The sequence below is a fragment of the Bos mutus genome, chromosome 20 (assembly GCF_027580195.1).
Source record: "Bos mutus isolate GX-2022 chromosome 20, NWIPB_WYAK_1.1, whole genome shotgun sequence".
Lineage (NCBI taxonomy): Eukaryota > Metazoa > Chordata > Mammalia > Artiodactyla > Bovidae > Bos > Bos mutus.
In genome coordinates, this window is record NC_091636.1 from 4,377,544 (window position 1) to 4,404,487 (window position 26,944).

The 26,944-nt window shown below is 52.1% G+C and overlaps 1 protein-coding gene across 1 annotated transcript in view; it reads left to right on the forward strand.

Moving 5' to 3' along the window:
* Window positions 1-26,944, forward strand: part of ERGIC1 (endoplasmic reticulum-golgi intermediate compartment 1) — a 112,856-nt gene that overhangs the window by 53,514 nt on the left and 32,398 nt on the right. The window contains exons 3-5 of the mRNA XM_070357427.1: window positions 7,093-7,165; window positions 17,546-17,640; window positions 21,817-21,941. Of these exons, the coding sequence (XP_070213528.1) occupies window positions 7,093-7,165; window positions 17,546-17,640; window positions 21,817-21,941 (293 nt within the window). The remainder of the gene's footprint in view (window positions 1-7,092; window positions 7,166-17,545; window positions 17,641-21,816; window positions 21,942-26,944) is intronic.

Consider the following 26,944-nt stretch of genomic DNA (forward strand, 5'->3'; position numbering starts at 1 on the left):
CCAGCCGTGTCCTTGCTGTAACCCCACAGAGCATAGCATCACCTGTTTCTGGAAGGAGACACCAGAAATCATCAAGGGTAGCTGCCCCTGGGAGGGGAAATGGGGCCTGGGGGTTGGAGGACGACTTTTCTCTCCACACCTTTCAGACTGTGTGAGTTTTTGGTGTAAGGATGTTTCTATCCCTTTAAAAAAGTAACCATCTCTCACAGATTTGGGTTTCTGACTGCCAGTCTTCACTAAAAGGATCCAGGCTCCCGGGAGAAATGGCTGAGAGCAGGGCTGGGGCAAGAAGTGTACAAAATAAACCTGGACTCCTTGTGCAGAAAAACAAAAAAAGTGCACAGAGGGAAAAAAAGGGTGGGGGCATGTCACCAGGCCCCAGGAGCCAACCCGAAAGAGGGCAAAGCCCAAGCTGCGGCAGTTTGAGTAACACAGTAAATAATGGTATGGACTTCCCTGCTGATCCAGGGGTTAAGAATCTGCCTGCCAATGCAGGGGATATGGGCTCGATGCCTGGTCTGGGATAATTCCGCACGCTACGGAGCAACCAAGCCCATGCACCTCAACTACGGAGCCCGCGAGCCAAAGCTAAAGAGAAGGCACCGCATTGAGAAGCCTTTGCACTGCAACTAGAGAATAGCCACCACTCCCTGCAACAAGAGCAAGCCTGCGTGCAACAGTGAAGACCCAGCATAGCCATAAATAAGTGAAACAAAAATAATAGCACTATTGGCTTATTGCCAAAGAATTAAGAAAAAGGTCCGTGAGTCTGGAGTGATCTAAATAAATGGGGGAGAAAGGATGGATCTTCCTTATAGAGGAATTCTAAATGATATATATTAATATACCCACTTCCAGGAGGTACAAATCAACTCTCCTCTCCTGGAGTGTGGGCTAGTGACTCGCTATTAAAGAGGACAGAATGGAAAGGAAACAGTGACTATGGTGGAGACATCCAGAGGTGGCCCCGTGACTGAGTGACGAAGGTTAGCATCAGCCAGTGAGAGAGAGGTCACGTGGATGTCATCCATCCGGCCCCCACCGTGGGGTGTGATGGGAGGAGCACCTCACCTCCGTGGGATCTTCCCCCCAAAGCACAGCCCGGTGCAGTCATGGGAAAGCAGCAGACCCCCCCGCCAACCCAGCCTGGGGACCCTCTTCAGGACACCTGGCCAGCACCCTTCAAAAGTGGCAAGGTCTTGAAAACCAAGAAGAGACTTGAGGAACCGTCACAGATTTGAGACTAAGGACACAATGACGAATGGCAAAATGGGATCCCAGGCCAGGTCCTGGAACAGAAAATGGGCACCAGAGGGGAAATTAGCGATCTAATAAATCTGTAGCTTAGTCAGCAGTTGTAGTGTTAATTTCTTCAATTTGACCAATATACCAGCGTTATATAAGGTGTTAACAAAGGGGAAGCTGAGTGAAGAGTGTATGAGAACTGTCTGTGCTATTTTTGTGTTCTATTACTATTCCGCGATAAAGTTTATTTTAAATAAAAACAAACCAAAAGCAGCTTGCAAGCAGGAATGCTCTACCCACATTTTCCCAATGAGAAAATGGACTCAGAGAAGCGAAGCGACTTGTCTGAAGTTTCACAGCTTGCAAGAGGTGGGCCTCCCTGTACCCACCCTCGCCTCTCCAGCACTTCATGTGGGAGAGGGACCCTCCCCGTGGCCAGCCCCCTGAGCGGGGCCCTGGAGCAGGGCAGTCGGACAAGAGGCCACTGCTGCCTCCCAGAGCAGGCTGCTGTCAGGTCGGGGATGACGCTGGGGACTCCCTGCAGCCCAGCCAGCCCTGCCAAGCTCTCCCTCCTCCAGCTTCAGTCATCCAAGCTCCAGGTGCCTTCTGGAGCCTGGACCTCCACATGCCTGGAGAAGAGGACAGAGCAGCCTGGCAGCAGGCTTCAGGTCTGGCAGAGCTGGGTTCATTCTCTTGTTTAGCAGCTGGGTGACCTTCGGAAAGTCGGTGCACCTCTCTGAGCCTCAGTTTTCTGATCTGGGGATTAAATGTGATCACACCTGTCAAGCATAGGATACATGCCAAACCCTCCAAGCTTGGACCACACGCCTCTTCTCATTACTGTCCTCCTGGAGCCCACGGCCCATGAGGATCAGCGACTGCAGGAGCTGTGGCACTTCGTGCCTTGATCCCCAAGGAAAAGGTATTTGGGGGACATGAAGAAAGGGGCTTGTTCATCTGTCCATTCAATGAATTTGTGAACCTTGGTCACAAAATTCCAATGAGGTTTCCTGTCTTCTTCCTACAACCATCCAAGAGCCCAGACCATTTCTTTGCAGGCTCTGCAGTCCTCTCCCTTGTCAAATATGTTTAACAATCAGGTCTGTGTCCTAGAATTAAAAAAAAAAACATATTCAGGCTTTGCAATACCTGTGTCATCATTTTACCTCCTCTCTCCAGGCGGAGCGTGCCAGGCACACCATCGCTCCCTGCCCTTTTCCAGCTGATGTCTTGCACACCTTTCAGACCAGCATGTAGATGGCCACCACGTGCCTCTTTCCAGCTGTGTTGTGTTCCATCGTCCAGCCACCCCACAGTTTATGTAACCAGCCTCCTGAGGCTGGGCGTTCTGATCCCAGCTTATTGCTATTACAGACAGCCTTGTCCATATGTTTTTGTATCCTTGTATGGTTATTTCTGTAAGGTAACCTTCCTAGAAGAGGAATTACTGGGTCATAGGACATGTGCATTGTAAAATGTAGAAGGTACTGCCAAATGACCCTCCGGGGACATGGTCTGCTTTGCAGGCTTGAGCACAGTGTGCAAGAGGGCAAGTTCCCTTGCACAAAAGGAAAGGCGTAAGCATGGGAAGCCAGCCCTTACCGACCATTTAGTGAACAAATATTTATCCACCAGGTCTGAGGCCAGGCCCCGTGCCAAGTCCTGGGACCACGTTGATGAATGGGCTTCGGTCATTGTCCTTGAAGAGCACATGGCTGAGCAGGAGGGCAGGCACAGAAACATGCCATTTCCTGACGTCACCCTTAGTGCTATTAATAACCGAAGGAAGCAGCAAGGGTGTTGGAGACTCAGAGGTCGAGGTTTGAATTTTGCCTCCTGCACTGAGGCGGCCGTGTGGCCTTGGACAAACCCCCCGACTTGCCAGCGTCTGGGGTCTTGGGTCCAGGGCCCCCTTTGCTGGTTCCACTGGCCTCCCAGGAGCGAACGTGGGGTCACATTCCTACTGTCCCGTGCCCAAGTCAATTTCAGAAGAAGTCTGGAGTCAGCGTGCCTGAGCATCTTGCCCAAACATGGACTGAAAAATGCTTCAGTATCAGAAGGCTTTTTTGGTGGAAATGTTTCCTACCTGTCTTCACGTTTCTCATTCATTCACTCACTTGACTCAGATGTTTATTTCCTGCCTTCTCTGAGCCAGGTGCTCTGCTAAGCCCTGAGGCCCCAGTGGTGCTGAGCTGTTGTCTGGCCCCCAGTCTGGAAACAGTGTAGGAACAGTGGACCCGCAGCCTGGGCTGCTGGACGCTGCGACTCCGCTGAACAAACGCTGCGCTCACCCCACTGCTGGGTCCATGCCTGGGCCATCTGCAGGCTTGGGGCAAGGAAGGCAGCTAGAAAATTTGGATTCCTCTCAGTTGGCATTGACCTTCAAAATCACCTCCTAAGTCTGTACCTGTTCATTCTTATAGCAACCAATTGTCTTCTGGGACTTGAAGGTGGGATGGGAGAGGTGAAAATGACTGAAATGTGAGTCAGAAAAGGTGTGAGATGCAGGTAAAGGGTGCTTTGCCCAGCTGGCTGTTTTTTTGTTTTTGTTTTTAATCAGGAGGCATCATAGCTGCAGTGGCTTATTTGCAGGTAAGAAGGGGAAGGCTGTGAGTCTGGGAAATTTGGATTGCCAGCCAGTCTTCTGCAGTGGATTTGTTCAGCAGCTGGAGAAGACATTTGACATTAATTTCTATGCCATGAGAACAAACCACATGGCCACTCTGTATAAACTGATGTGACTCCTGCCTGGACATAGGTTGCTGCATGAGCAAAGCATGTGGACACTGTTCTCTTTGCTTAGAGGAAAAACTCCTATGCTTGTGGCAGGACACAAGACTGTAGGGGCAGTACCTCTGGGCAGGGGGCTCTGGGTCGGGAGTGAGAAGGAGACTTGCATGGTATGCCTTTTTATACAGATTGATGATTTTTCTTATCATTTAGAGTAAAACCCTTAAACTCTGCTCATACAGCTTTTCTCACAGTTTGGAAGAATGGGGGAGTCCCTCCAGCATGCCCCCTATCTGGGTGTGGGTTTGGAGGTTTGGTGGGGACTCTGGGGTGTCCCTGTGCCATCCTTCTCTTGGGCTCTGAGATCTCAGGGTCCTTTTCTTAGGGCATTGGCTGCAGAACGGTCAGGTTTCAGTCCCCCGCCCAGTGTGTTCTGGGGTCAGACCCTTCCCTTCTATGAGCTTTCATTTCTGCACCCTCCACGAGGGCTTGTGCCCTCTGCCACACGGCAGCGTGACGTGATCTGTATCTATGAACGTTCCCACAACAGGGCATGTGTTAGGTGCCCCTCAGACACTTGTTCTCCGCCTTCTTCCCTCCGAACACATCTTTGCCTGTTCGTTTTACCATGAACAGGTGATGCAGTAATAACACTGCTGCTGCTGCTGAACACCTGGCTTCAGCATCCGTCAGGATGGCCTAGTCCCCCCGGTGCTGGCTGTCGAGAATGCAGCTGAATGTAGGTGGGACTGACTGAGAACTTTTTTCTTCGTGGGAAACTGAGGGTCAACCCATTTGCTGCTTCCTGAAAGCAGCGAACCCACCAGGGTCTCCCTGATGACAATCCTAAAATGAGCTAATGCTTGCACCGTTATTACCTGTCAGGCACCGTTTCAAGCCCAGAGTCTGTGTTGTGGAAACTCTCAAGCAGTCCCGTAAGGCAGGTGTTACTATTGGTGCCATTTTGCAGATGAAGAAACAAGCAGAGAGAGGTTAATTAGCTTACCCAGAGACACACAGCATGTGAGTTAGCAGGGACACGCCTCTATGATATACCCGGATGAGGCACGCTGAGCCCGTGTTCTGTATTTTGGGGCCTGGCTTCCTGTCTTCCACAAAGCCTATTATCATCTTCTACGTACCCAGTCCCAGGCCAGACGCTGGGGTTGTGGAGTTTTTGCCTTCCGGGTTATCCAGCTAGTGAAAGGCAGGGCTGCAGATAATCAATAACACGTGGAAGGTGTTCATATGGAGGCTGGTAGCACAGAAGAAAGAGGGACCGGTTCCACCTCTAAGGCCTGGAGGAGCTTCCCACCAGAAGGGGCATTTGAGTTGGGCCTCAACCTGGGAGGATGAGTAGGGGTTCACCAGGCAGAGGTGGTGACGAAGGAGGAGGCGTGAAGACGGGGAGGTGCCTTCCAGACAGAGGATGCTCGCATTTAGGGACCAGCACATGGCCCGGGGTGGCTGGATAGTTAGATGTTGCGGGTGCTGTTGGGAGATGGGGCTGGAGAAGAATTGAGGGCCAGCCCCAGGGTGCTTGTTATGCCCTGCCCCAAGAAATGACTCCAGGGTCACAAATCCCAGCCTCGCCAGGGGCCAGGCGGGCAAGACAAATATGAGTGACGTGGGATAACCCTGGAGCTCCGTTCCACTCTCTGTGTTTAGACTTGTAGGACCGTCAGTCCCTCCCACGGAGAGCCTTCTCTGGAAGCGCGGTTCTGGGTGTCCTCGGTTCTCACCTCTGATGGGGACTCGGGCACGTTGATGAGTCCACAGCACGTTGATGAGTCCACAGAGAGAGCCTTCTCTGGAAGCGCGGTTCTGGGTGTCCTCGGTTCTCACCTCTGATGGGGACTCGGGCACGTTGATGAGTCCACAGCACATTAATGAGTCCACAGAGAGAGCCTTCTCTGGAAGCGCGGTTCTGGGGGTCCTCGGTTCTCACCTCAGATGGGGACTCGGGCACGTTGATGAGTCCACAGCACGTTGATGAGTCCACAGAGAGAGCCTTCTCTGGAAGCGCGGTTCTGGGTGTCCTCGGTTCTCACCTCTGATGGGGACTCGGGCACGTTGATGAGTCCACAGCACGTTGATGAGTCCACAGAGAGAGCCTTCTCTGGAAGCGCGGTTCTGGGTGTCCTCGTTTCTCACCTCACATGGGGACTCGGGCACGTTGATGAGTGCACAGCAGGCGGGGAGAGATGGCAGTGAACACCCTGCCTCAGCCTTGGAATCTGGGTGGCAGGAGGGAATGCTGAGGCCTGAGGCAAACTGGTGAGCTCAGGCCACCCCCTCGTGGAAGCAGGGCTCGATTGTTCTGGAGCAGCCAGAAATCTGGGCTGTAATGTGGCATCTGCACATTGGTCGATGTCGATTCCAGGGTTTTCTCTTGTTTTGTGTTCATTTTGGCTGTGCTGGGTCTTCATTGGGGTGCACAGGCTTTCTCCTGTTACAGTGTGTGGGCTTGGTTTCCCCACATCATGTGGGGTCTTATGTCCTGGCCCAGCTATCGAACCTGTGCCCCTGCGTTGGAGGGTGGACTCTTCACCACTGAACCACCGGGGAAGTCCCTCCAAGTGCTAACATATATACCCACTGAGCGAGACAGAACACATCTGTGGGCCATTGAGGCAGATGTCATTTTGTGACTGATGTCTGTGTTAAAATGTTCTTGTGGGGAGAAGCTGGGCTGGCCCCTCCGAGGACTGGCACTGGTCCTTGGCCTGTAGGAAACCAGGCTGCACAGCAGGAAGGAAGCGGCGGGTGAGGAAGGAGGCGTCATCCGCCGCCCCCCACCTCTCACATGACTGCCTGGCCCGTCTCTCCACTCCCACCCATCCCCCTCCATGGAAAAATTGTCTTCCGTGAAATCAGTCACTGGCGCCGGAAGGGTCCCGGGCCGCTGCCCTGAAGGATCTGACCAAACCTGGGGCTCTGTCCACATGGGCAGGTCAGGTCAGCCGGAGGTGGTCTCCCTTTGTGGGAGTGGGGCTGCTTCACGTGCAGGCCAAGAGGCGGAAGGGGCTTTGGGGGGGTCCGTCTGAGGGCGGGGGCCGGCCTCCTCCTGTCAGTGCCCACCACCCCTTAACTGGGCGTCTGTGTCGTTTCTTTCAGTCTCTGTCTGCTGCTGCCTCTTCATCCTCTTCCTCTTCCTCTCGGAGCTCACTGGATTCATAACGACAGAAATGTAAGTTATATCCCCCCCGGGGTGGGCCATTCCAGAGGTTCCGGGGACCCCAGACAAGAAGAGGGAGGGGCTTGACAGAGGAGAGAAACCTCCGAACCTTCCGCCTCCCAGTTTCAAAGCCTGTGGCATCACTTCCTCCTCTGTTTCCTAAAGGGTTTTAAAGCTAGAGCGAAAACTAATGTCGCTTTGTTGAAGCCGAAGAGAAAATTTTGGTTGCCTTCTGGGGTCCGGATGGCGCCTCCTGGGTCCGCAGAGGAGCAGAAATCATTTGCTCATGTTTGCCGTCTCTGTGTTTGGCCAGTGGGCTTTTTTCCCTCTGAGTCATCACAGGGTCATTTGATGTTAAAGCTGGAAGAATTCAGAGGAAAAAAAGAGGGCAGCTTTCTACCCAAGTGGAGGCGAGGTTCTGACATCAGAGGGCAGCCCCTCCACCGCGTCCCCTCCCCTGTCCTGAGCCCACACTGGGTGCGGAGTCCGCGTGGGCTTCCTGGCAGTGATTGACGCGTTGTGAATGCATCCCGGATTCCTAGAATCATCTGTTGTCTAGATAACCCAGTAAATCCTCTGGGGCCTGTGTAACATCGAATGCCACTGGAATTATTCAGTCACGGCCTCATCAGATGCCCCTCCAAGATGAATTAGACCCAGAAGCTTCCTGCCTTTACCTCTGTCTTCCAGACCTCTTCATTTCCATGTTTACAACCCTGAAAGTCATCACGGGGCTGGGCTGTGGCCACCCACTCCCCTGTCCAACACTGGAATTCTCTTTTTCACTCATGGAATTTCTTGGTTTCCTGTGCCTCTCCGTCAGCCACAAGACAATAGGAAACGGGAAGCGTAGCTGTGCAGCCATCCCGCCTTTCATCTTCAGACGGCCCTGGGACACAGTTGTCCCCTCTTTACAGAGGAGGAAACTGAGGCTCTGAGAGGCGGGGGGCCCTGCCCACGGTCCTGCCTCTCCCCCACCCAGCCGCCACAATTCGCTTCTGAAAATAACTTTCTGTCCTCCTCTGACGTGGGAGACTTTGTCTTCCTTGTTCCTTTGATCCTGTTTGTAGCCCTGATGATACCAAAGCCCACATGGAGCAGTAGAAAGAACACTGGACAAGGCCTTGGGAGATCCAGGGTCAGGCCTCTGCTCAGTTACTACCTGCTCTGTGACCTTGGACAAGGTGCCACCCCTCTCTGGGTCCCAGTGTTGCTGGCCAAACAAGGGAGGGTACACCAGAATCAAGGCACCCTTCCAGGTCTGAGGAGGCTCGTCTGCTTCCTAAGACACAACCCCTTGACCAGGCAAGGGTCAGACAGAGGACTTTGTTCCCCCCAGAATGGATTCTCTCCTAGTCAAGTACGCACATTTGGGCCACTGGATATTTCACGGGTCATCGCATCGTGATTTGGAGGTAGAAGCAGGGAGAGCAGCCAGAAATTGAGACCTGCTGGCGTTACTAAGGACCTACTGTGTGCCAGGCACCTGGTGGTCTCTCCCAGGCACACCCCACTCCCTGGGAGGGGGGCTGCTGTGCAGACTACTCATGTTCTAGATGAGGTGAGAAGGGGTCCCCACGTGGCAGCTATGAGGAGGGAGCCCTGACCACGTCCCAGGTGCCAGGTGTAAGGCTTTACGTATTCCAGGCAGGGACGCTGGCAAGTGCAAAGGCCCCGAGGCAGGAGCTACCCAGTGTATGTATAGAGAGCTGGGGTGGATAGAGCAAAGTGAGCACACAGGGAGAGCAGAACGTGGAGCCAGTGGCCGCTGTGCACTGCCATAGGTTCGTGCGGATCACCCTTGGTCCTGACCCCGGAAGTCGGGTCAGATCTGCCTGACTCACTCCTGTGCTGCACGCTCAAGAGGAGCCAAAGATGCAGGCACTGACACAGACGGTCAGCAGGCAAAAAAAATGGAATGTGTCAGGCAGTGGTAGGGCTTTGAAGAAAAGCAGGATGGGAGATAAGGAAGGTATGTGGTGTTTTGTGAGATTTTAACAAGATTATTTACCTACAAGGACCTTAACATAGAGCCTTATATACTTTAATATCACTAGATCCATATCACTTCAGACCTTTATTCATTTCATATTTCTTCCCTGTGTAACAGAAAAAAGCAGTGTGTGTAACAAGTGCTCTTGTGAGTGTTCATTTCTTTGTCCTTTCCTGAGTTAAGAAGGGGCCTCCCTCGCCTTTTGCCGAAGTCCTGAGGGGCAGTTCCTTCAGCTGATCCTCGGCTTCACCCATAGTGAGGCAGGGCGCCGAGGGACCACCCAGCAGATGCGTTTGGACGTCAGAGCCGGTGACCGCGGCAGGAGGAGCCTGCGGCCGTGTGCAAGCCAGCCAGCTCGCCCGCTTACCAGGGCGGGGCCCACGCCTTCCCCAGGAGCACGGTGTGTCCCCGCCGCTCTGGCCCGTTCCCCTTTCCAGGACGTCCTCTTCTTGGCTCCTGGGGGCATTCTGGACACTCTGGCCCCACCACCTGCCTGGAGAGGAAGAAACTTGAGGGGTGAGGGGCAGAATCCAAACACAGGGGCCATTCACTCGGTGCTTGCCTTGTGTCCGGCTCTGGGCTGATGAGCACTTCCCCGTGGGGAGAGAGGGAGGGCAGGGGGGTGAGAGGAGAGGCCTGTGGGGCCAGAGGCTCCGTCCACGATGATGCAGTGACCTTGATGCCTCCTTTCTCTCTGCGGCCTTGTGACCAAGGAGCAGGAGCTGCCCAGAGGGCGTCCTTAAGGGCGAGGACTCCACAGAACATTCCAGAGGAGTAGGAGTTGTGCCTCGGGGTCCTTCCTCTCTCAGAAGCTTCTCTGATCACCCCTGGCTCCCAGGAAGCGCTGCTGGTCCAGGAAGGACTGTGGGTCACAGTTGCTTTCCTTTTCGGGATGGCTGGCCCTCCCTGGCAGTCTGGTGACCACCGTGGATCGGCCTCCCCACTCCCCACCCTGAAATTGTAACCCGAGGAGATGAGGTCACTGCTGGTGGATCAACATCGCTCCAGCACTGGCCTGTGGTTCTCAGTGACATAATAGGCTATTCTGACCCAGGCGGGTGAGAGGGAGACCTGTTTGTCTGCGTGGTTGGACTTTGACCCGGCCGTTAATTATCCATGGGAAAGTGGCCCTGCAGGGTGCGCAGAGGCTCCGTGTTCGCAGGGGAATGGCACCCCATCCTCAGAGGACATTGCCACAGTACATTTCGGTCTTTGACTGCCCAGGCTCTGGCTCTTCTCCGTTATTAACTTGATGAAGATTTATAATTAGAAATATGATCACTGGATCTCTCCACTGATCATTTACAGCTTAATACAACACATTGTACTTTCCAGTTTTGATTTATAGTGGGTGACCATGTGCTGGTCACCTACGTCAGCACTTTACAATGCTCGTCTCTTAATGGTCCCAGAACCCCTGGTGCCAGGTACTGCTGTTGGCATCAGCCTGACTTTATAGCTGGGGAAACTGAGGCACCAGGAGGCTAAAACCACAGCGAGGTTGGTTAGTGAGCTGTCTGAGCAAGAATCAGGCCTAAGCCTGTCTGAGGGCAAAGCCTAGACTTGGTACCAGGCCCCCCTATCCTGCCCTTTCCTGTTCAGAGCATTTTGGAGCCCCAGGGACACGGGAACTCCTGTTTTCTGCTAGGAATAGTTCCCTGAGAGACTTGGATGCACCATTCTAGGGGGAGGGGGCTGCACAGGCAGGAGGCCCTTGCCCACCAAGTTGGAGCTTGGGCATTCCCCTGAATTAATTGGGCATTATCCTCACACGCAGGCCCAGAGTGGGGTGGCCAGTAGCTTAGCCAGGAGGAGGGGCTGGACGGCTCCCTAGGAGCCCAGGTTACCCACTCTGATGTCTGGATTGGGAGCCCAAGCTGGGTAGAGAGCCATGGTGACCACGTGGAGGAGCAGCGGGAAGCCTGAAGGCTTCTGAGCAGACTGATGGGATCAGGTTCGTGCCTCGGAAAGATCACCTCTTGCAAAGATGGGTGTGGGATGAGGTGACCCTGGAGGCCAAGGCCTGGTGAGGGGAGGCTGGATGATGACCCAGGACAGAGGGGCTGAGGGTCCCAGGGCAGTGGCTGTGGGGAAAGGGGCGAGGGGCAGGACTAGGTGGCTGGAAAAAGATGCTTTCTGGACATCCGCCTAGTAGGTCATAGATGGACTCACTTGCCCCTGGAACTGTCAGGATTTCAAACTTGCCTGCATAACCTCATCCCTCTCTTACCACTCCCACCTCAGGCCCTTACCACGAGCCTCACTGCTGTGTAAGTTTCCATTAAATCAAATGATTAAGCATGGAGGTCAGCGACTTTGGGCAGGAATCCGAAGTATTCAAGTACTCTTCTAAAAGCAAATAAAATTGCTTTCCGTAGATGTCATCGGACTCACGCCTCAGCCTAGAATTTCAAGGCCCCCTGTTACATTCCACCTACCCTCCCCTGCCCATACCTCCCCAATCCCTCTCTTCCTCTCTCCCTACGTGGCCGCTGCTCACTGACCCCCATGCTGTCTGGCGTCCTCCACCTGGAATGTGCCTCACCCCAACAGAGGTCGTGAGCATGCACTTTATGTTACCAGTTCAGGGAGCCCTTGTCTGGGGTGGGGGCTGGGGGTGGGGAGCAGATGCTGCAGCCCACCAAGGGGTGCAGGGTAGAGATGACAAAGGGAGGGGCACAAAGGGAGTGGACCCCTTACACCTCCATGCCCGGTAGGTGCTTGGGCCAGGGGTGGGGTGAGGTGGGCTGGGCATCTGGAGTTCATCAGGAAGATGGTGGCCCCTGCATCACAGGCCTCCTGGGAGCCACCTGCCTCTCGGTATTTCACTGATCCTGTCCCATCCAGTGGAATGCGGTGGAAAGAGCATGGCTCTGGGCACCAGTGGCTCCAGCTTCAGATTCTGCCTGTCTGGTTTCCCAGCTGTGTGATCTTGGCCAGTCTTTTATCTGCCTCTGAGCCCAGTTTCATCCTTGTGAAAACAGAACAGTAACTAAACGGTGGTGTGCCGTGAGTATTAAACGAGCTAATATGTGTGAAAGGCCCCAGCATAGTGTCTGGCACCAGCTGGGTGCCCAGAACTGGGACGTCTCCTTGGATTAGCAAGACCAGCTTTTGTGCGGGCCTTACAGTATACCAGGACTTCCCAGGTGTGTCAGTGGTAAAGAATCCACCCGCCAGGGTAGGAGATGTGGGTTAGATCCCTGGGTCGGGAAGATCCGCTCGGGTAGGACATGGCAACCCACTCTAGTATTCTTGTCTGGAAAATTTCATGGGCCGAGGGGCCTGGCGGGTTACAGTCCATGGGGTCTGAGAGTCGGACCCCACTGAGCGACTGAGCACCACAGAATGTACCAGGGACTGCCAAGCGTCTTGCACACACGTTTATTCCTCACAGCAAGGCTGTGAAGTAGACTCTGCCGCTGTTCCTGGGACTTTAAAAGAACTCAGTAAACGTTATAGTAATAACAGTAAGCGTAGCGGACAGTCAGTCACTGGGCGTGTATGATTTTCTGAGGTTGTGTCCCCGTCCTCCGTCTGGAAAAACAGCGGGTGAAGAAGGGAAAGCCCCCTGTAGGAGGTCAGCCAGCCCGTGGGTGGCAGAGTTAGGACCCTGGGAGCCTGGAGGTCTGTTGCGCAGTGTCGCTCTCTTGCCCCAGCAGGGCCTGTGCTTTGTGCTAGCCCCCAAGACACAGAGGAGTGACGCACACCCCTGGCCCAGGGCAGCCGGCAGCTTTGTACCGATCCTCACACACGCCTGTGAAGTCGCTGGAACCACCAGCCCCCTTTTTCTCCTTTTCTCCCTCCCCTTTCCTTTCCTCTCTCCTCCTTTTTCTTCAGGTATGTGTGTAACATACAGTGGGCCGATTTCTAGCCTCGGTTGGCCTGTCAGAGTCAGTCCAGCTGGTAGCGGTTAGCTCAGCTTGGCAGGCACCTGTGAGTGGTGCTGGGGGTGGGCCCGCGGCACTGGAAGGCATGGCAGGAGCCCAGGGTCCCTGGAACATTTTCCCGGGACGTGGAAGGTAGCTGTGTTGACCTCATTGGGCGGGCGGACAGGTGATTGAACCGTGTTTATCTGCAGCCCCGGGCCCTTCCGAAAGGTGCCTGGGAGCAGCCAGCCCCAGCCTTATGTAACCAGGCTGGCCCCAGCTCTCAGCCCAGTGAGTTTCCCGGTCCCTCCCCAGTCCTTTGGCCGGTTTGTCCAGGGTCGGTACTTCAGCCCGGGAGAGGCCTTCCAGAGCCTCGGGGGTGAGCTCACCTTGGCGCCACACCTGGGCTGCACCTCACTCTGCACTGAGGTCACCTCCGGAGGATTGCCAGGGGGTGACATCATCCCACAGGCCCTCAGTGACGTGCAGGGGCCCCGCCTCCCAGGTAGGAGCGGGGAGTAGCTTCAAGAAAGAGTCTTACGCAGCTGGGAAGGGAAGCAGGGGGCTCTGCCTCTGTGACATTCTTTTAATCACCCAGCGACCTTATTACTCAGCAACCCTGTGGGGCTGCGAATTATAGAAATGGGGCACTGAGGGCTTGAGAAGGAGCATTTGGCTCGTAAGCTCCTGTGGTCCTGATCGCTCCCCTGCCACTGGCTCACTTGTTGCTGCTGATCACTTATGCGGGCCAAGCCCAGCCCCGTGCCCTCTCTCACACCCGGTGGCTTCAGAGGGCCAGGGCCCCCTTCAGTTTCACCCTTGACCCTGGATGCTGAGGGTGGGAGGGAGGGGAGGCAGTGTGAGCCCTGGAGAGCCTGGCAGAAGGCAGGCCTGAGTTGGGGCTCCACCTTGACCGACTCACTGGGGAAGGGGCTCACCTTCTCTGAGCCTCAGTTTCCTGGTTCTGGAATGGAGATCAAGGACCCCCTGGTGGTCCAGTGGTTAGGACTCCACACTTCCACTTCAAGGGGCACGGGTCAGGAAACTAAGATCCCACATGCTGCGTGACATGGCCAAAAAAGAGAATGAAATGGAGATCAGAATATTTCCCAGGAGCAGATGGGATCACGTGAATGTGTATAGACCTGTTTGGGCCTTTCCTGGCTTAATGGGCTGCAGGCCCAGCCATCTGAAGGCTAAGCCAGGCCTGTTGCTCTCTCATCTCTGAGCACATCCTTGTGACTCCCAAGGAAACAGGCCCCAGGTATCTTTCCAAGCCTACCTTTTCTTGTTAATTGAACATCAGCAACATTGCACCAGGAGCTAGGGACACAAAGACAGGGTCTTAGTAAAAATGAAGTACCTTTGTCCCAGCCTGACTCATTCTTTCCCAAAGAAGTGATCATTCACAAGGCTTTAGAGTCCAGCTGTTTGGAGCCAACAGTCCTTTATGTTACAGCCTGTGGACAGGACCCACAGGACCTGACTTTATGTTTAAAATAACCACAGCCTGGCTGCCTCACGCACTGTCCATTAGGCTGGTCTCTGGATTTGGTGCTCTCTCCCTGTGGGGAGTGACCTGGGAATCAGAGGTGGGCTTCAGCCACAGCCGCCTGGTGTCCACTCAGGAGGTCATCGAGGATGTCTCCAATTCACCTTGAGCTCGGCACAGCCGTATGGAACTTGGTGTTTTTCCTTCCCCAGTAGTCCTGGGCTCTCTCTTTCAGGGGCTCCCAGCCTAACACGTGGTTCCAGAAAGAAACGCAGCCATCTGCTAACACGCCTCCGTCCACCCATCCCCACGCCCCGTCCATTGGCAAGTCCTGGCTGCTCTGCACCCTGTACGCTGCATCTCTCCCTCCTATCCATCTTCCTGGACACCGGGTCCAGGCTGCCACCTCTGACCACAACAGCAGCCTCCCAGGTCTCCCTGGTGTACAGGGACCCCTTGGGCCATCCTTGAATCTGCCCGAGGGATCCTGTGCCAGCCAGACCACACTGCTGTGCTTGGGATCCAGTGTGAAGGCCTCCTGTAGCCTCGTGCCCGCCTAACCTGGCCTCTGCCCCTTCTCTGACTGCATCACACCCATTTCCCTTTGCTTTGCAGCCATGGCGACCTTCATGCATTTCCCCAAACGACCCTTGCCCTCCCTGCTTCCAGGTTTCTGCACAGGTTGTCCCAACGACTCTCCCTCCCTCTTTGCCAGGACAGCCTCTTCATCCTTCAGACCTCATCTCTCATCTCCTCAGACACCTTCCCAACTCACTCTCCCCAGGGGTCCATCACCCTGTGAGTCCCTCCTGCAGCACCCCAAAGCTTTCCATCAAAGCAGTCATCATAGTTGGGGTGACGTGTTTATTTAGGAGGCAAACAGTGTCTCAGCTCACTGAAGGCAGTTGTTGGTTATTCAGTTACTAAGTCGTGTCTGACTCTTTGCGACCCCACAGACTGCAGCATGCCAGTCTGTCCTTCACTGTCTCCTGAAATTTGCTCAAACTAATGTCCATTGAGTTGGTAATGCCATCCAACTATGCCATCCAGCCATCTCATCCTCTGTCACCCCCTTCTCCTCCTGCTCTCGATCTTTCCCAACATCCAGGGTCCTTTGGATCAGGTGGCCAAAGTATTGGAGCTTTAGCATCAGTTCTTCCAATGAATATTCAGGGTTGATTTCCTTTAGGATTGACTGGTTTGATCTCCTTGCTGTCCGAGGGACTCCCAAGAGTCTTCTCCAGCACCACAGTTTGAGAGCATCAGTTCTTTGGCACTCAGCCTTCTTTATGGTCCAACATGACTACTGGAAAAATCATAGCTTTGACTATGTGGGCTTTTGTTGGCAAATTGGCTTTTTAATACGCTGTCTAGGTTGTCATAGCTTTTCTTCCAGGGAGCAAATGTCATAAATGAAGGAAGGGACCTTGTCTATCCAATTCCTCACTCTCTCAGTACATGTTCAAAAAGTATCGGTTGAAGGATTTTCCTTAAGGGTTCAGTGGCTAAGACTTCATGCTTCCAATGCAGGGCACCCAGGTTCAACCCCTGGTCAGGGCACTAGATCCCACATCCCGCAACTAAGATTTCTCATGCCACAGATAAAGATCCCACATGCTGCAGCAAAGATCAGATATCCCAAGTGCTGCACCTAGGGCCTGGCACAGCCAAATCAACAAGTAAATACTTGTTAATAAAAGAACAGCTGGTGATCAAATAGGTCAGCGCACACTGAACACTTAGCATCTTGCCAGCAGGTCCCAATGTGGTGCTGTTGTCCCCGACAGCAAGGTGGCCTAGCTGTCCATGGAGCTACCTGCCCCACACTGCCTCCCCGCCCCACCCAGAGATTCAGGTCCCTGTCCCCGAAAGCAGCAAGTATGTTACCTTACAAAGGTAAAAGGAACTTTACAGATGTGATTATGTCAAGGGTCTGGAGATGGGAGATGATCTTGGGTTATCGGGTGGATGGAATCACGAGAGTCCTCACAAGAGGGACAGAGGAGATCAGAGAGAAGAGCACCCCTGTGGCTGGCATGGAAGGTAGAGGAAGGAGCCAGGAGCCGAGGCCTCTGGAAGCTGGAAACTGGTTCTCCCTGGAAGGAGTACAGCCCCACAGACCCATCTCAGACTTCTGACCTCCAAAAGTAGAAGAGAATAAATGTGTGTTGTTTTAACCCATTAGGTTTGTGATAGTTTGTAACAGCAGACACAGGAGAGGGATCTATGTGCTAGTCATGTCTTGGACGTGATGCCTGGCCCAGGGCCTTGTGAGAGCTGGGGAGAGGATGGGCACCCAGAGACTGCCCCACTTGAGGGAGTCAGGGGAGCTCGAGGAGGAGGGAGTCTGGACCTGTGTGCCTGTCGGTGTCAGGCCCTGATCCCTAATATGGTCTGATTTCGCATTTAAGTTTTCAGGACACCCCATGAACAGTGGGTGGGGTACCCCCGTTTAATCGATGGGTTCATAGAGGTGAAGTTATCTACCTGAGTTCCATAAAGAAGTGGCAGGATCACAAGTGGAAAATGAGTCGTCTGACTCTGAAAACCATGCTGTTTCCACCATCCTGTCCAGTCCCCCTCCCCTCCTTCTGAGTGGTGAGGCCCGAATTTGGAGAATGCCATGGAGATGGGTTGTAATTCCCAAGGTGGTTCTCTCGGCAAATAATCCACCTGCAGTGCAGGAGACTGCCTGCAGCACAGGAGACCCGGGTTTGGTCCCTGGGTCAGGAAAATCCCCTGGAGAAGGAAATGGCAATCCACTCCACTATTCTTGTCTGGAAAACCCCATGGACAGAGGAGCCTGGTGGGCTCTGATCCATGGGGTCACAAGAGTTGGACACGACTTTGCAACTAAGCCACAACCACATATGGAGATGGGAGCCCGGCTCCCCTGTGCCCGGGCAGGCCCAGGCTTCCCCCAGCTGGGAGTCCAGGTTATCAGAGCCATGGTTACCAAGTGAAGTGTCCCTGGCTGTCCCCTGCAGCCAGGATGGGTCCCCCCGTCTCATCAAGGCTCCCGTACTTGTCTCCCGCAGCGTGAACGAGCTGTACGTCGATGACCCGGACAAGGACAGCGGGGGCAAGATTGACGTCAGCCTGAACATCAGTCTCCCCAATTTGCACTGCGAATGTGAGTATTCCCAGCACCCTTCTGCTCCTCAAGACGCCACCTGTAGACAGTGCCGTGTGTGCAGAAGTGGTGAGATAAGTCAGGACATTAGGTGGATGGCAAGCTGCGAATAAGGAGCAGCAGGAATCTCTCCCTGCCTACTTTTCGTGGGGAGGATGTCGTGCACGGGGAATTAAAAAACTATATCTAAGAAACTGCCAACACTTTACCTCTAGAGAGTAGCCAGGTTGAGGTAGGGGTAGGGTGTTTCTGAGGTCAGGTTCCCAAGAAGCAAAACCTAGATGTTTCGTAAGTGATTGAGTGAGAGAGGGCTCCCAGGAGGAGCCTGTAAGGGCATGAGGGAGGCGAGACGACAGGCAGAGGTGTGTGTTCAGCGGACGTCTGATGGCAGCCTGGTCCCACGGGGAGCTGTGGTGTGTGAATGACGTCGTGGTTTGTCCCTCCTGGCAGCAAGGGGGCTGGCCTGTTGTTATCCATGGTCTTGGCTGATGGCTACAGAGTAGTGTGCGGGGAGGGCCGGAGGCCACGTAACCTCCCAGGCAATCCCAGGCATGGAGACCTCCAGCTACCCAGGAGGAGTCACCTGGAACAGGGTGAGCGCAGAGTTATTAGCCATGGGAAAATCCCCTTTTACTGTGCACTCCTTTATGTGTCTGTGGTGGGTGGGGGGCACTTTTCTGGCTTTTGTTTGTTTCTTTAGTATATGTGCTGCCAAAGTGAGCACTTTAAAAAAAAATTTGTTTCAAAACCAAGAGAATGAATTACCTGTATAAAACAAAGCTCTTTGGGATTCTGGTTTAGGGATCAGATTCTAGCTCCTTTGCTTACTGAAACCGTGTGGCCCTGGCTAAGATGACCCCTCCCGGCCTCATTTCGTCAACTGTAAAACAGGCAGAGTGCTATCTCTTTTAAAAAATCTATATTATGTATTTATGGCTGTGCTGGATCTTCACTGCAGCGCTCGGGCTCCGTCTGCTTGTGGCCAGCGGGGCTTCTTTCTCGCTGCGGTGCACAGGCTTCTTACTGCAGTGGCTTCTCCCGTTTTAGAGCACAGGCTCTAGGCGCACAGGCTCAGTAGTTGAGGCGCCCGGGCTCTGAGGCTCTAGGCGCACAGGCTCAGGAGTTGAGGCGCCCAGGCTCTGAAGCTCAGGCTCAGTAGTTGAGGCGCCCGGGCTCTGAAGCTCAGGCTCAGGAGTTGAGGCGCACGGGCTCTGAAGCTCAGGCTCAGGAGTTGAGGCGCCCGGGCTTTAACTGTCCCTCGGCGCATGGGATCCTCCCAGACCAGGGGCTGAACCCGCGTCCCCTGCATTGGCAGGCAGATTCTTTACCACTCGCCCCCAGGGAAGCCCAGCGTGGTGCTGTCTCCGGCTTGTTGTTGGAGGCTCTGAGGAACTGGTTCCTAGATCTGTTCATGAGCAGGCTGGGTTCCCAGCTGCCCCTCTGCCCAGCCTGGCGCTGACCCTGTGCAGACCCTCCTTCTCCTCCCACTCCCTCCCTTCCTCCTGAAGGGCAGACCGTTGGGTGGGTCTGAGATAGGGAGAGATTCAACCCTGTTATTGCTTTTGGTGAGAATTACATCACAGTGTTGAATCCACAGTGGGCCCCGAGCCAGGGAACCTGTTGAAATGGGTTGGTTTTATTTTTATTTTTTCTCTTTCTCTTAGAAAAATACTTGGTCTGGCAGCTTCTCATTCGGGAGTTGGCCACATCTCTGGAACAAGGAAATTCTTAGGCCGAGGACTGGGACCAGCAGGGCAGGGGTGGGAGGAGAGGTGGTTCTAGGCTGGGTTCCAGCCCAGGAGGGGCTGAGTGACCTCAAGCTGCTGGTTGAGCTGACCCACGGGGCCCTCCCCACCCCGCCAGAGCCCCACACTCAGACTTTCCTTTAAGGAACGTCAGATTTGTGTTATAGAAAAAAAAATGCACGCTCATCATTGTACCTTTGGAAAATCTGGAGCAGCAGAGAGAGAAGAAATCGCCCATAATTCCACTCCCGATGACAACATCAGTTGACATTTGACGCCGCTCCATCCTGCTGGCCTTCCGTCCCTGAGCTTCTAAACATGGCTGAGATCATGCTGCCTGTGCAATCTCATATCCTGCTTTCAGAAATAATATTTTTCTGTTACACAACTAATAACAGGGATACTTTTTTTAAAAAAGGTAATGAGTTCAAAATACAGAAGTAACATTAAAAAAAAGTAAAAGAAGTAAGTTCATCCCACAAGCCAGCCACCTGGAGGAATCCTCTGTCAGCAGCTGGGACCCCTCCTCCCACCCCTGTGTGTCTGTCTGTCTGTCTGCAGACATAGGTCATGTTTGGTGGTGGTGGTTTTTTTTTTTTTTTAACATAATTGGGACCAGACTACAGGGGACCTTTCTGAGATTTCTTGTTTTTTCCGTTTGTATCTTGGGGCTCTTCTTATATTACTCATGATATTGGTAAAATAATAAGCACAGCTGCTGTTGATTCAGCCCTTACTCGGGGCCAGGCCATGTCCCGAATCCCTTGGTTGTGTGAGTGCACTAAGATGAGGTGTTCTCGCAGAGAGGCCAGAGTCTGGATCCAGACTCTGTGGGTTTCTAAGTGCCATTGTTTGTTAGCTGTGAGATCTCAGGCGAGTTACTTAACCTCTCTGTGCCTCAGTGTCCCCCAGTGTAGGGTGGGTCTGATGATAATATCTTCCCCACAGGGGTGTTCAGAGGGTGTCTTTTCATGGAAAAGGCACTTGGAAGAGGGTCTAGCCCATAGTCAGTTCTGTTTTAACTAGGATAGAGCAAGCAACAGAAGCACAGAGAGGTTAGCTAACTTGCTCAAGGTGCCGTGGCCAGTAGGGGCAGAGCCAGGAACCCCTGACAGGACAGGACACCCCCAGAGCTCAGGCTGCCTCTCCCCACATATGGATCGAGCTTTTCCCTCGCACCCTCTGCACAGTGTCCTAGAGGGGGCTGTGCCATTGACCAGTCCCCCGTTGGTGGGCAGTTGGGTTGCTTCCCATCGTCATGATTTCCAACCAGGTTGGCCGGAGCCTTGCAACACGTCTCAATGCCTGTGTGTCTGGGGAATGAGCTCCCTGGGGGTGGAACTGCTGAATCAAACGGAGACCTGCTTGTGTTTCCTTTAATCTGAACATTACGACATCAGCATTTCCCACATACTACAGACCCGGGAGCATCATTTTTAATAGTGCATCACACTCCCTTCTATGGATGAGCCCTCTTGTCCTTCCGTCCCCCACTGAGGAATGCAGGGTTCTTCCCATTTTTCCTTTTTATAGTCGTCAGCTCACTGAAAATTGCTTCCAGCAGCTCTTTCTCTGTATCACAACCTGCTTTCTTAGCTTTCCTCTCAAGGCGATCTCTGCATCTCCATAGTTTACACGGATCCTGCACTTGCTACTTAGACCATCTCAGGGAATACAGTTGGCCTGAGCCTGCCCATTTTGCAGATTGGGAAGCTGAGTCATAGTAGGTGATGGAGAGTCACATTGGAGCCAGGACCAGGACTCCAGGCCCCAGATCTCCCCTTTAACCTGGGAACTCAGAAAAGTGCCCATTCTCCTAGAGGGCAGGAACAGGCACTGGGTAAAGGAAGGTGTGAGTTGTGAATGAATGACTGCCTGACCCTGAATGATGCCCAGGGAACGCAGAGACTGTCTGAGACTTAGTAAGTGCTGACGTCCATTAGGTACTTGCCACCTACTGAGCACTAGGCCCCATTGTAAGCATTTTTAACACATACTAATTATCTGATCCTTGTGATTCTCCAAGGAAGCCTTAATTATTATCCCTCCCTCCCCCACTCCCCATTCACAGGGAAGGAAACCAAGACATGAGAGGTGAAGTGCCTTAGCCAAGGTTGCAAGCTGGGAAAAGGCCAGACCAGGATTAAGACACCTTCTAAGCCTGGCCCTCCGCCGCCCCCCTGCAGCCTCGAAGCTAGCAGAGTCCTCAGCCCTGCACCCCCTGACTCTCTCGCTTGCGGTGGTCGTGGCGGGGGACAGGAACGCTGTGTGCCGCCTCTCTCTGGCTCCAGCCATCCCTGTCTCCTCCTCTCTGTGGCTCTAGACTGTGAGCTCCTGGATGGCTGGGGGCCCTGCCTGGCCATCTAGTGGATGCATGAGGGGTCCCTGTTTCTCTGGGTGTTCATGACTCTTTTCTCCTTGCCCCCTGCAGTGGTCGGGCTTGACATCCAGGATGAGATGGGCAGGCATGAAGTGGGGCACATCGACAACTCGATGAAGATCCCACTGAACAACGGGGTGGGTTGCCGCTTCGAGGGGCAGTTCAGCATCAACAAGGTAGGAGACCCTGCCTGGTCCCCTCTCGCCTGTTCCCCATCCCACCATCCCCTTCCTCCCTGGAAACTGGATGGTGGAGCTGTGCACCCACTCGCCCTCCCTCCCCAGGCCCCTGGCAAGCTCAGGACCAGCATCAAGGTACCTGGCAGTTCTTGCTGAGAATCTTGAGTGGGGGTTTCAGGCTCCCTGAGGTTTGGAACCCCACCTGGCTGGTTGAGGAAGGAGCTACTCTTCTCCCCAGCGTGGAAGGAGTGGGTGGTGAGAAGACGGTGGGATTGGCAGCCCTGAACCCGAGTGTGCCTCCTTGTCCTACCCTCTCTTGGCCAAGCAAAGGTCTCCAGGTCACTCGAGCTATCTTAACCTCAGTTTTTAAATCTTTGGGCTGAGGGTGTGATGATAATCATATGACCCCATTCACTCCACAAAGTCTTTGTGATGATTAAATGAGCTGTTACACATTCATTCATTCAAAACACTTTCATGGAGCACCTGCTGTGTTCCAGGGTGGGCTGTCGGCTCTGGGCAGTGCCTGGACTAGGTGGGCAGTGTTCCTGCACTGGTGGGGCTTCCGTTCTAGTGGAGGAGGGCAGACAGTGTGCAAACTAAAAAGCATTTCAGTGGGTGGTAAGTGCTGTGATGAGGGGTAAAGCAGGGGAGGCATGAGAGTGGATGGGTTTGAAAATACCTAGTCAGCTCCAAAGGGTCATTCAGGTATCGATGTTGTTCTGTCACTAAAACCGGGAGCTTCAGGTCCTAAGTTAAAGTTGTCAGCATGGTGCATTTGGGAAAGCCGGGGAACCCTGGAGGCGGCCAGCATTCTCCTGGGCTTTTTGTGTGTTATTGCAGTGGAGCAACAGCTGTGAGGTGGCAGCTTTTTACACACGAGGAAACAGACCCAGAGAGGTTAACTGTCTCAGCCAAGGTTGCACAGCTGTCTCCATGTCCCCCAGCTCTCCTTCCCAGTCCCAGACAGACTGAGCCACTGGCTTTTTTTTCCATGGTGCTGTGTCTTCATAGTGGCACATGGACTTCTCTAGTTGTGTAGGCTCTCTAGTTGCACGGGCCTGCAGAGGCTCCAGAGTGCAGTGGCTCAGCAGTTACACTGCATTGGCTTAGTTGCCCCGAAGCACGTGGGATCTCAGTTTCCCGACCAGGGATCAAAGCCAAGTCCCCGGCCTTGGAAAGTGGGTTCTTAACCACTGGACCACCAGGGAAGTCGTTGAGCCCCTGGTTTCTGCCTGCCCTCCTGCAGCCTCTGCTCAGATGCCCTTCTTCCTGCCATCTCAATTAGAGGTTGCAAACTCACTGACCACACCCAGCCCCAAAACAAGTTACATTTGCCCTGTAACAGCGTTCGGATCCATCAGAGCCAATATCAAAGACTGGGCGTCCAGATCTCTGGCTTTTATTTTTTTAATAAAGTTTTTATTATTAAAAAATTTCAAATATAGAAAAGGAGAAGGAAACTATAACCCCCATACACACATTCCCATCACCCTGCTTTGAGAACTGTCAACATCTGGACAATCTTGTTTTGTCCATGCCTCCTCCACTCTCCAACTCACTCACTCTAGATTATTTAATATAGACATTCATTATATCATTATATCTGTAAATAATTCAGTATTTATATAAATACTTCAGTGTGACTAAAACCAAGTATTCTTTTTAGCATAGTCCCAATGCCATCATTACGCCTAAAAAATAATCTCTTATTATCATCAAACATCCACTTGGTGTCCAAATTCCTCCAATTTTCTAAAAAAATGTATTTTTCTGTTATATGTTCAAAACAATAATGACAAGGTTCACATATTGCCTTGTGTTTGGTTTGGTTAATGTTTCTTAAATCTTTCTGATCTGTACTCTGTATATATGTATGTCTTTACATTTACCTTTTTTCCAGCTTTATTGAGGTATAATTAACAAAGTTAAATTGTATATATTTAAGTGTACGGCATGATGTTTTCATTTAGTCCAGTTGTTTTTAAACATGGCTGCTCATTAGAAATGCTTCTGGAGCTTTGGAGAAGAATAGCAATACCTGGGCATTTGTGTTTTTAAAAAAATGTCAAAGTAATCCTGTTATGCATCTGGATTTTAAAAAGTAGACTCAGATTTTTCTATTAAATGGTAGTTTTAATCATAAAGAATTCTCTTATTTTCTGTTGACCAATCATGATACAAATGGTATTAAGTGAATGATAGTTACATAATCACAATAGTAAAAGATGTTTATCGGTTTTCACAATCAATACCAATACAAAAAACAAAAGATAATTATGATTGCAAGACATAATGGGATCATGATTAACCTAACAATATAAAATCATTACATACAGCTGGGAGGTTAAGTAGAGTGAAGTGGCAAGTGGCGGTGCATACGTGAACACGTTCTCATCCACTCAGCCAGTCTGTGATTTTGGTTGGTACACTAAATCCATTTACAGTTAAGATAATTATCGATACGTATGATTCTATTATCATTTTCTTAATTGTTTTGGGTTTATTTTGTGTAGGTCTTTTTCTTCTCTTGTGTTTCCTGCCTAGAGGAGTTCCTTTAGTATTTGTTGTAAAGCTATTTTTTGGGTGCTGAATTCTCTTAACTTTTGCTTGTCTGAAAAGTTTTTGATTTCTCATCAAATCTGAACAAGAGTCTTGTTGGGTAGAGTGTTCGTGGTTGTAGGTTCTTCCCTTTCTTCACTTTAAATATACCATGCTCTTCCCTTCTGGCTTGTTGGGTTTCTGTTGAGAAATCAACTGATAACCTGATGGGAGTTCCCTTGTATGTTATTTGTCGTTTTTCACTTGTTGCTTTTAATATTTTGTCTTTGTCTCTAGTTTTCATCATTTTTGATTACTGTGTGTCTCTGTGTGTTCCTCCTTCGGTGTATCCTGCCCGAAACTCTCTGCTTCCTGGACTTGGTTTGCTATTTGCTTTCCCATATTAGGGAAGTTTTCAGCTGTTATTTCTTCATATATTTTCTCAGGTCCTTTCTCTGTTTCTTCTCCTTCCAGGATTCCTATAACGCAAATGTTGGTGCATTTAATGTTGTTCCAGAGGTCTCCTTGGCTGTCCTCATTTTTTTTTTTTTTTTTCCATTCTTTTTTATATATTCTGTTCTGGGGCAGTGGTTTCCACCTTTCTGTTCTCCAGGTCACTTATCCGTTTTTGTGCCTCAGTTATTCTGCTATCGATTCCTTCCAGTATATTGTTAATCTCTGTTTGTTTGTTTGTTCTTTAGTTCTTCTAGGTCTTTGATAAACATTTCTTGCATCTTCTTAATCTTTGCCTCTATTCTTTTTTCAAGATCCTGGATTATCTTCACTATCATTATTCTGAATTCTTTTTCTGGAAGGTTGCATATCTTTACTTCATTTGGTTGTTTTTCTGGGGCTTTATTTTATCCCTTCATTTGGTACAAAACCCTTTGCTTTTTCATCCTGGTTTACTTTCTGTCATGTGGTTTTGTTTCTAGCCTCTGCGGGATTGTGGTTCTTGCTTCTTCTGTCTGCCCTCTGTTAGATGAGGCTAACAGGCTTGTAGAAGCTTTTTGATGGGAGGAACTGGTGGTGAGAAAAACTAGGTCTTGTTCTGGTGGGCAGGGCCATGCTCAGTAAAACTTTAATTCAGTTGTCTGCTGATGGGTGGGTTGCTCTCCCTTCCTGGTGGTTGGCCTGAGGCACAGGCTCTATGGTAGGGTTAATGGCAACCTCCAAGAGGATCTACGCCAAGCGACCCCTTCCAGGACTGCTGCTGCCTGTGCCCTTGTCCCCTCGGCGAGCCATTGCCAACACACACCTCCACAGGAGACCCTCCAAAATTAGGGGGTGGGTCTGGTTCAGTCTCCTGTGAGGTCACTGCTCCTTTACCCCGAGTCTTGGTGCACAGAAGATTTTGTCTGCTCTCTAAGACTGGAGTCTGTTTTCCCCAGTCCTGTGGAAATCCTGTAATCAAATCCCACTGGCCTTCAGAGTTAAACTCCCTGGGGATTCCCATTCCCTTTGCAGATTCCCAGATTGGGAACCCTGACATGAGACTCAGAACCTTCACAACAGTGTAAGAACCTCTTTGGTATTATTGTTCTCCAGATTCTGAGTCTCCTACCCATTTGATTTTATTGTGATTGTACCCCTCCTCCCATCTTGTTGTGGCTGCTTCTTTGTCTTTGGACATGGGGTACCTATTTTTGGTGGGGTCTAGCACCCTCCTGTCAATGGTTGTTCAGATTTCTGGCTTTTAAAAGTCGCACTGAGCCTGAGTCTCATTGGAAACAACCACCTGGAGCTAAAGCCCCGCTTAGTGTGCCCCCTAGTGTGCCCCCCTTCATGTGCCTCCCTTCATGTGCCCCCCCTTGGTGTGCCCTGCTTAGTGTGTGCCCCCTTAGCGTGCCCCCCTTAGCGTGCCCCCCTTCGTGTGCCCCCCTTCGTGTGCCCTCCTTTGTGTGCCCTCCTTGGTGTGCCCTCCTTCCTGCAGTCCCGGCTGGATGACTGGGAGGCTCAGCTCAGATGCTGGGGATAATTGGACCTGTCTCTCTCTCCATGTGGTCTCTCCATGTGGATTTCTTGCATCACAGCTCAGGTCTCTTTAAATGCTAAAGCACAGACTATCACTTCTGCCACATTTTGTGGGTTAATGGGAGTTAGCTGCCAGCCCAGGTTCTGCAGTGGAAATACGGAAGGACTGGGAGAAATACTCAAGGGTGTGCGTGCTGGGAGGTGTGGCTCAGGGCTCCCTTTGTTGATCAGCTACCACACAGGGTCTTGGCTGTGCCCTGTGACTTGGATCTATGGTGCGTGTGTCGGGGCCCATTTGAAGGTTTTAAGCAGGAAAGCAGTGTAGTTGATTTATGCTTTAGAATTGCACTATCCAGTACAGTAGCCTACAGCTCCATTTAAATTAACTATTGTTAAATTGAGTAAAATTCAGTCCCCTGGTCTCCCTTGCCACATTGCAAGCGCTCCATAGCCACACGTGGCTAGTGGCTACCATATTAGTGCAG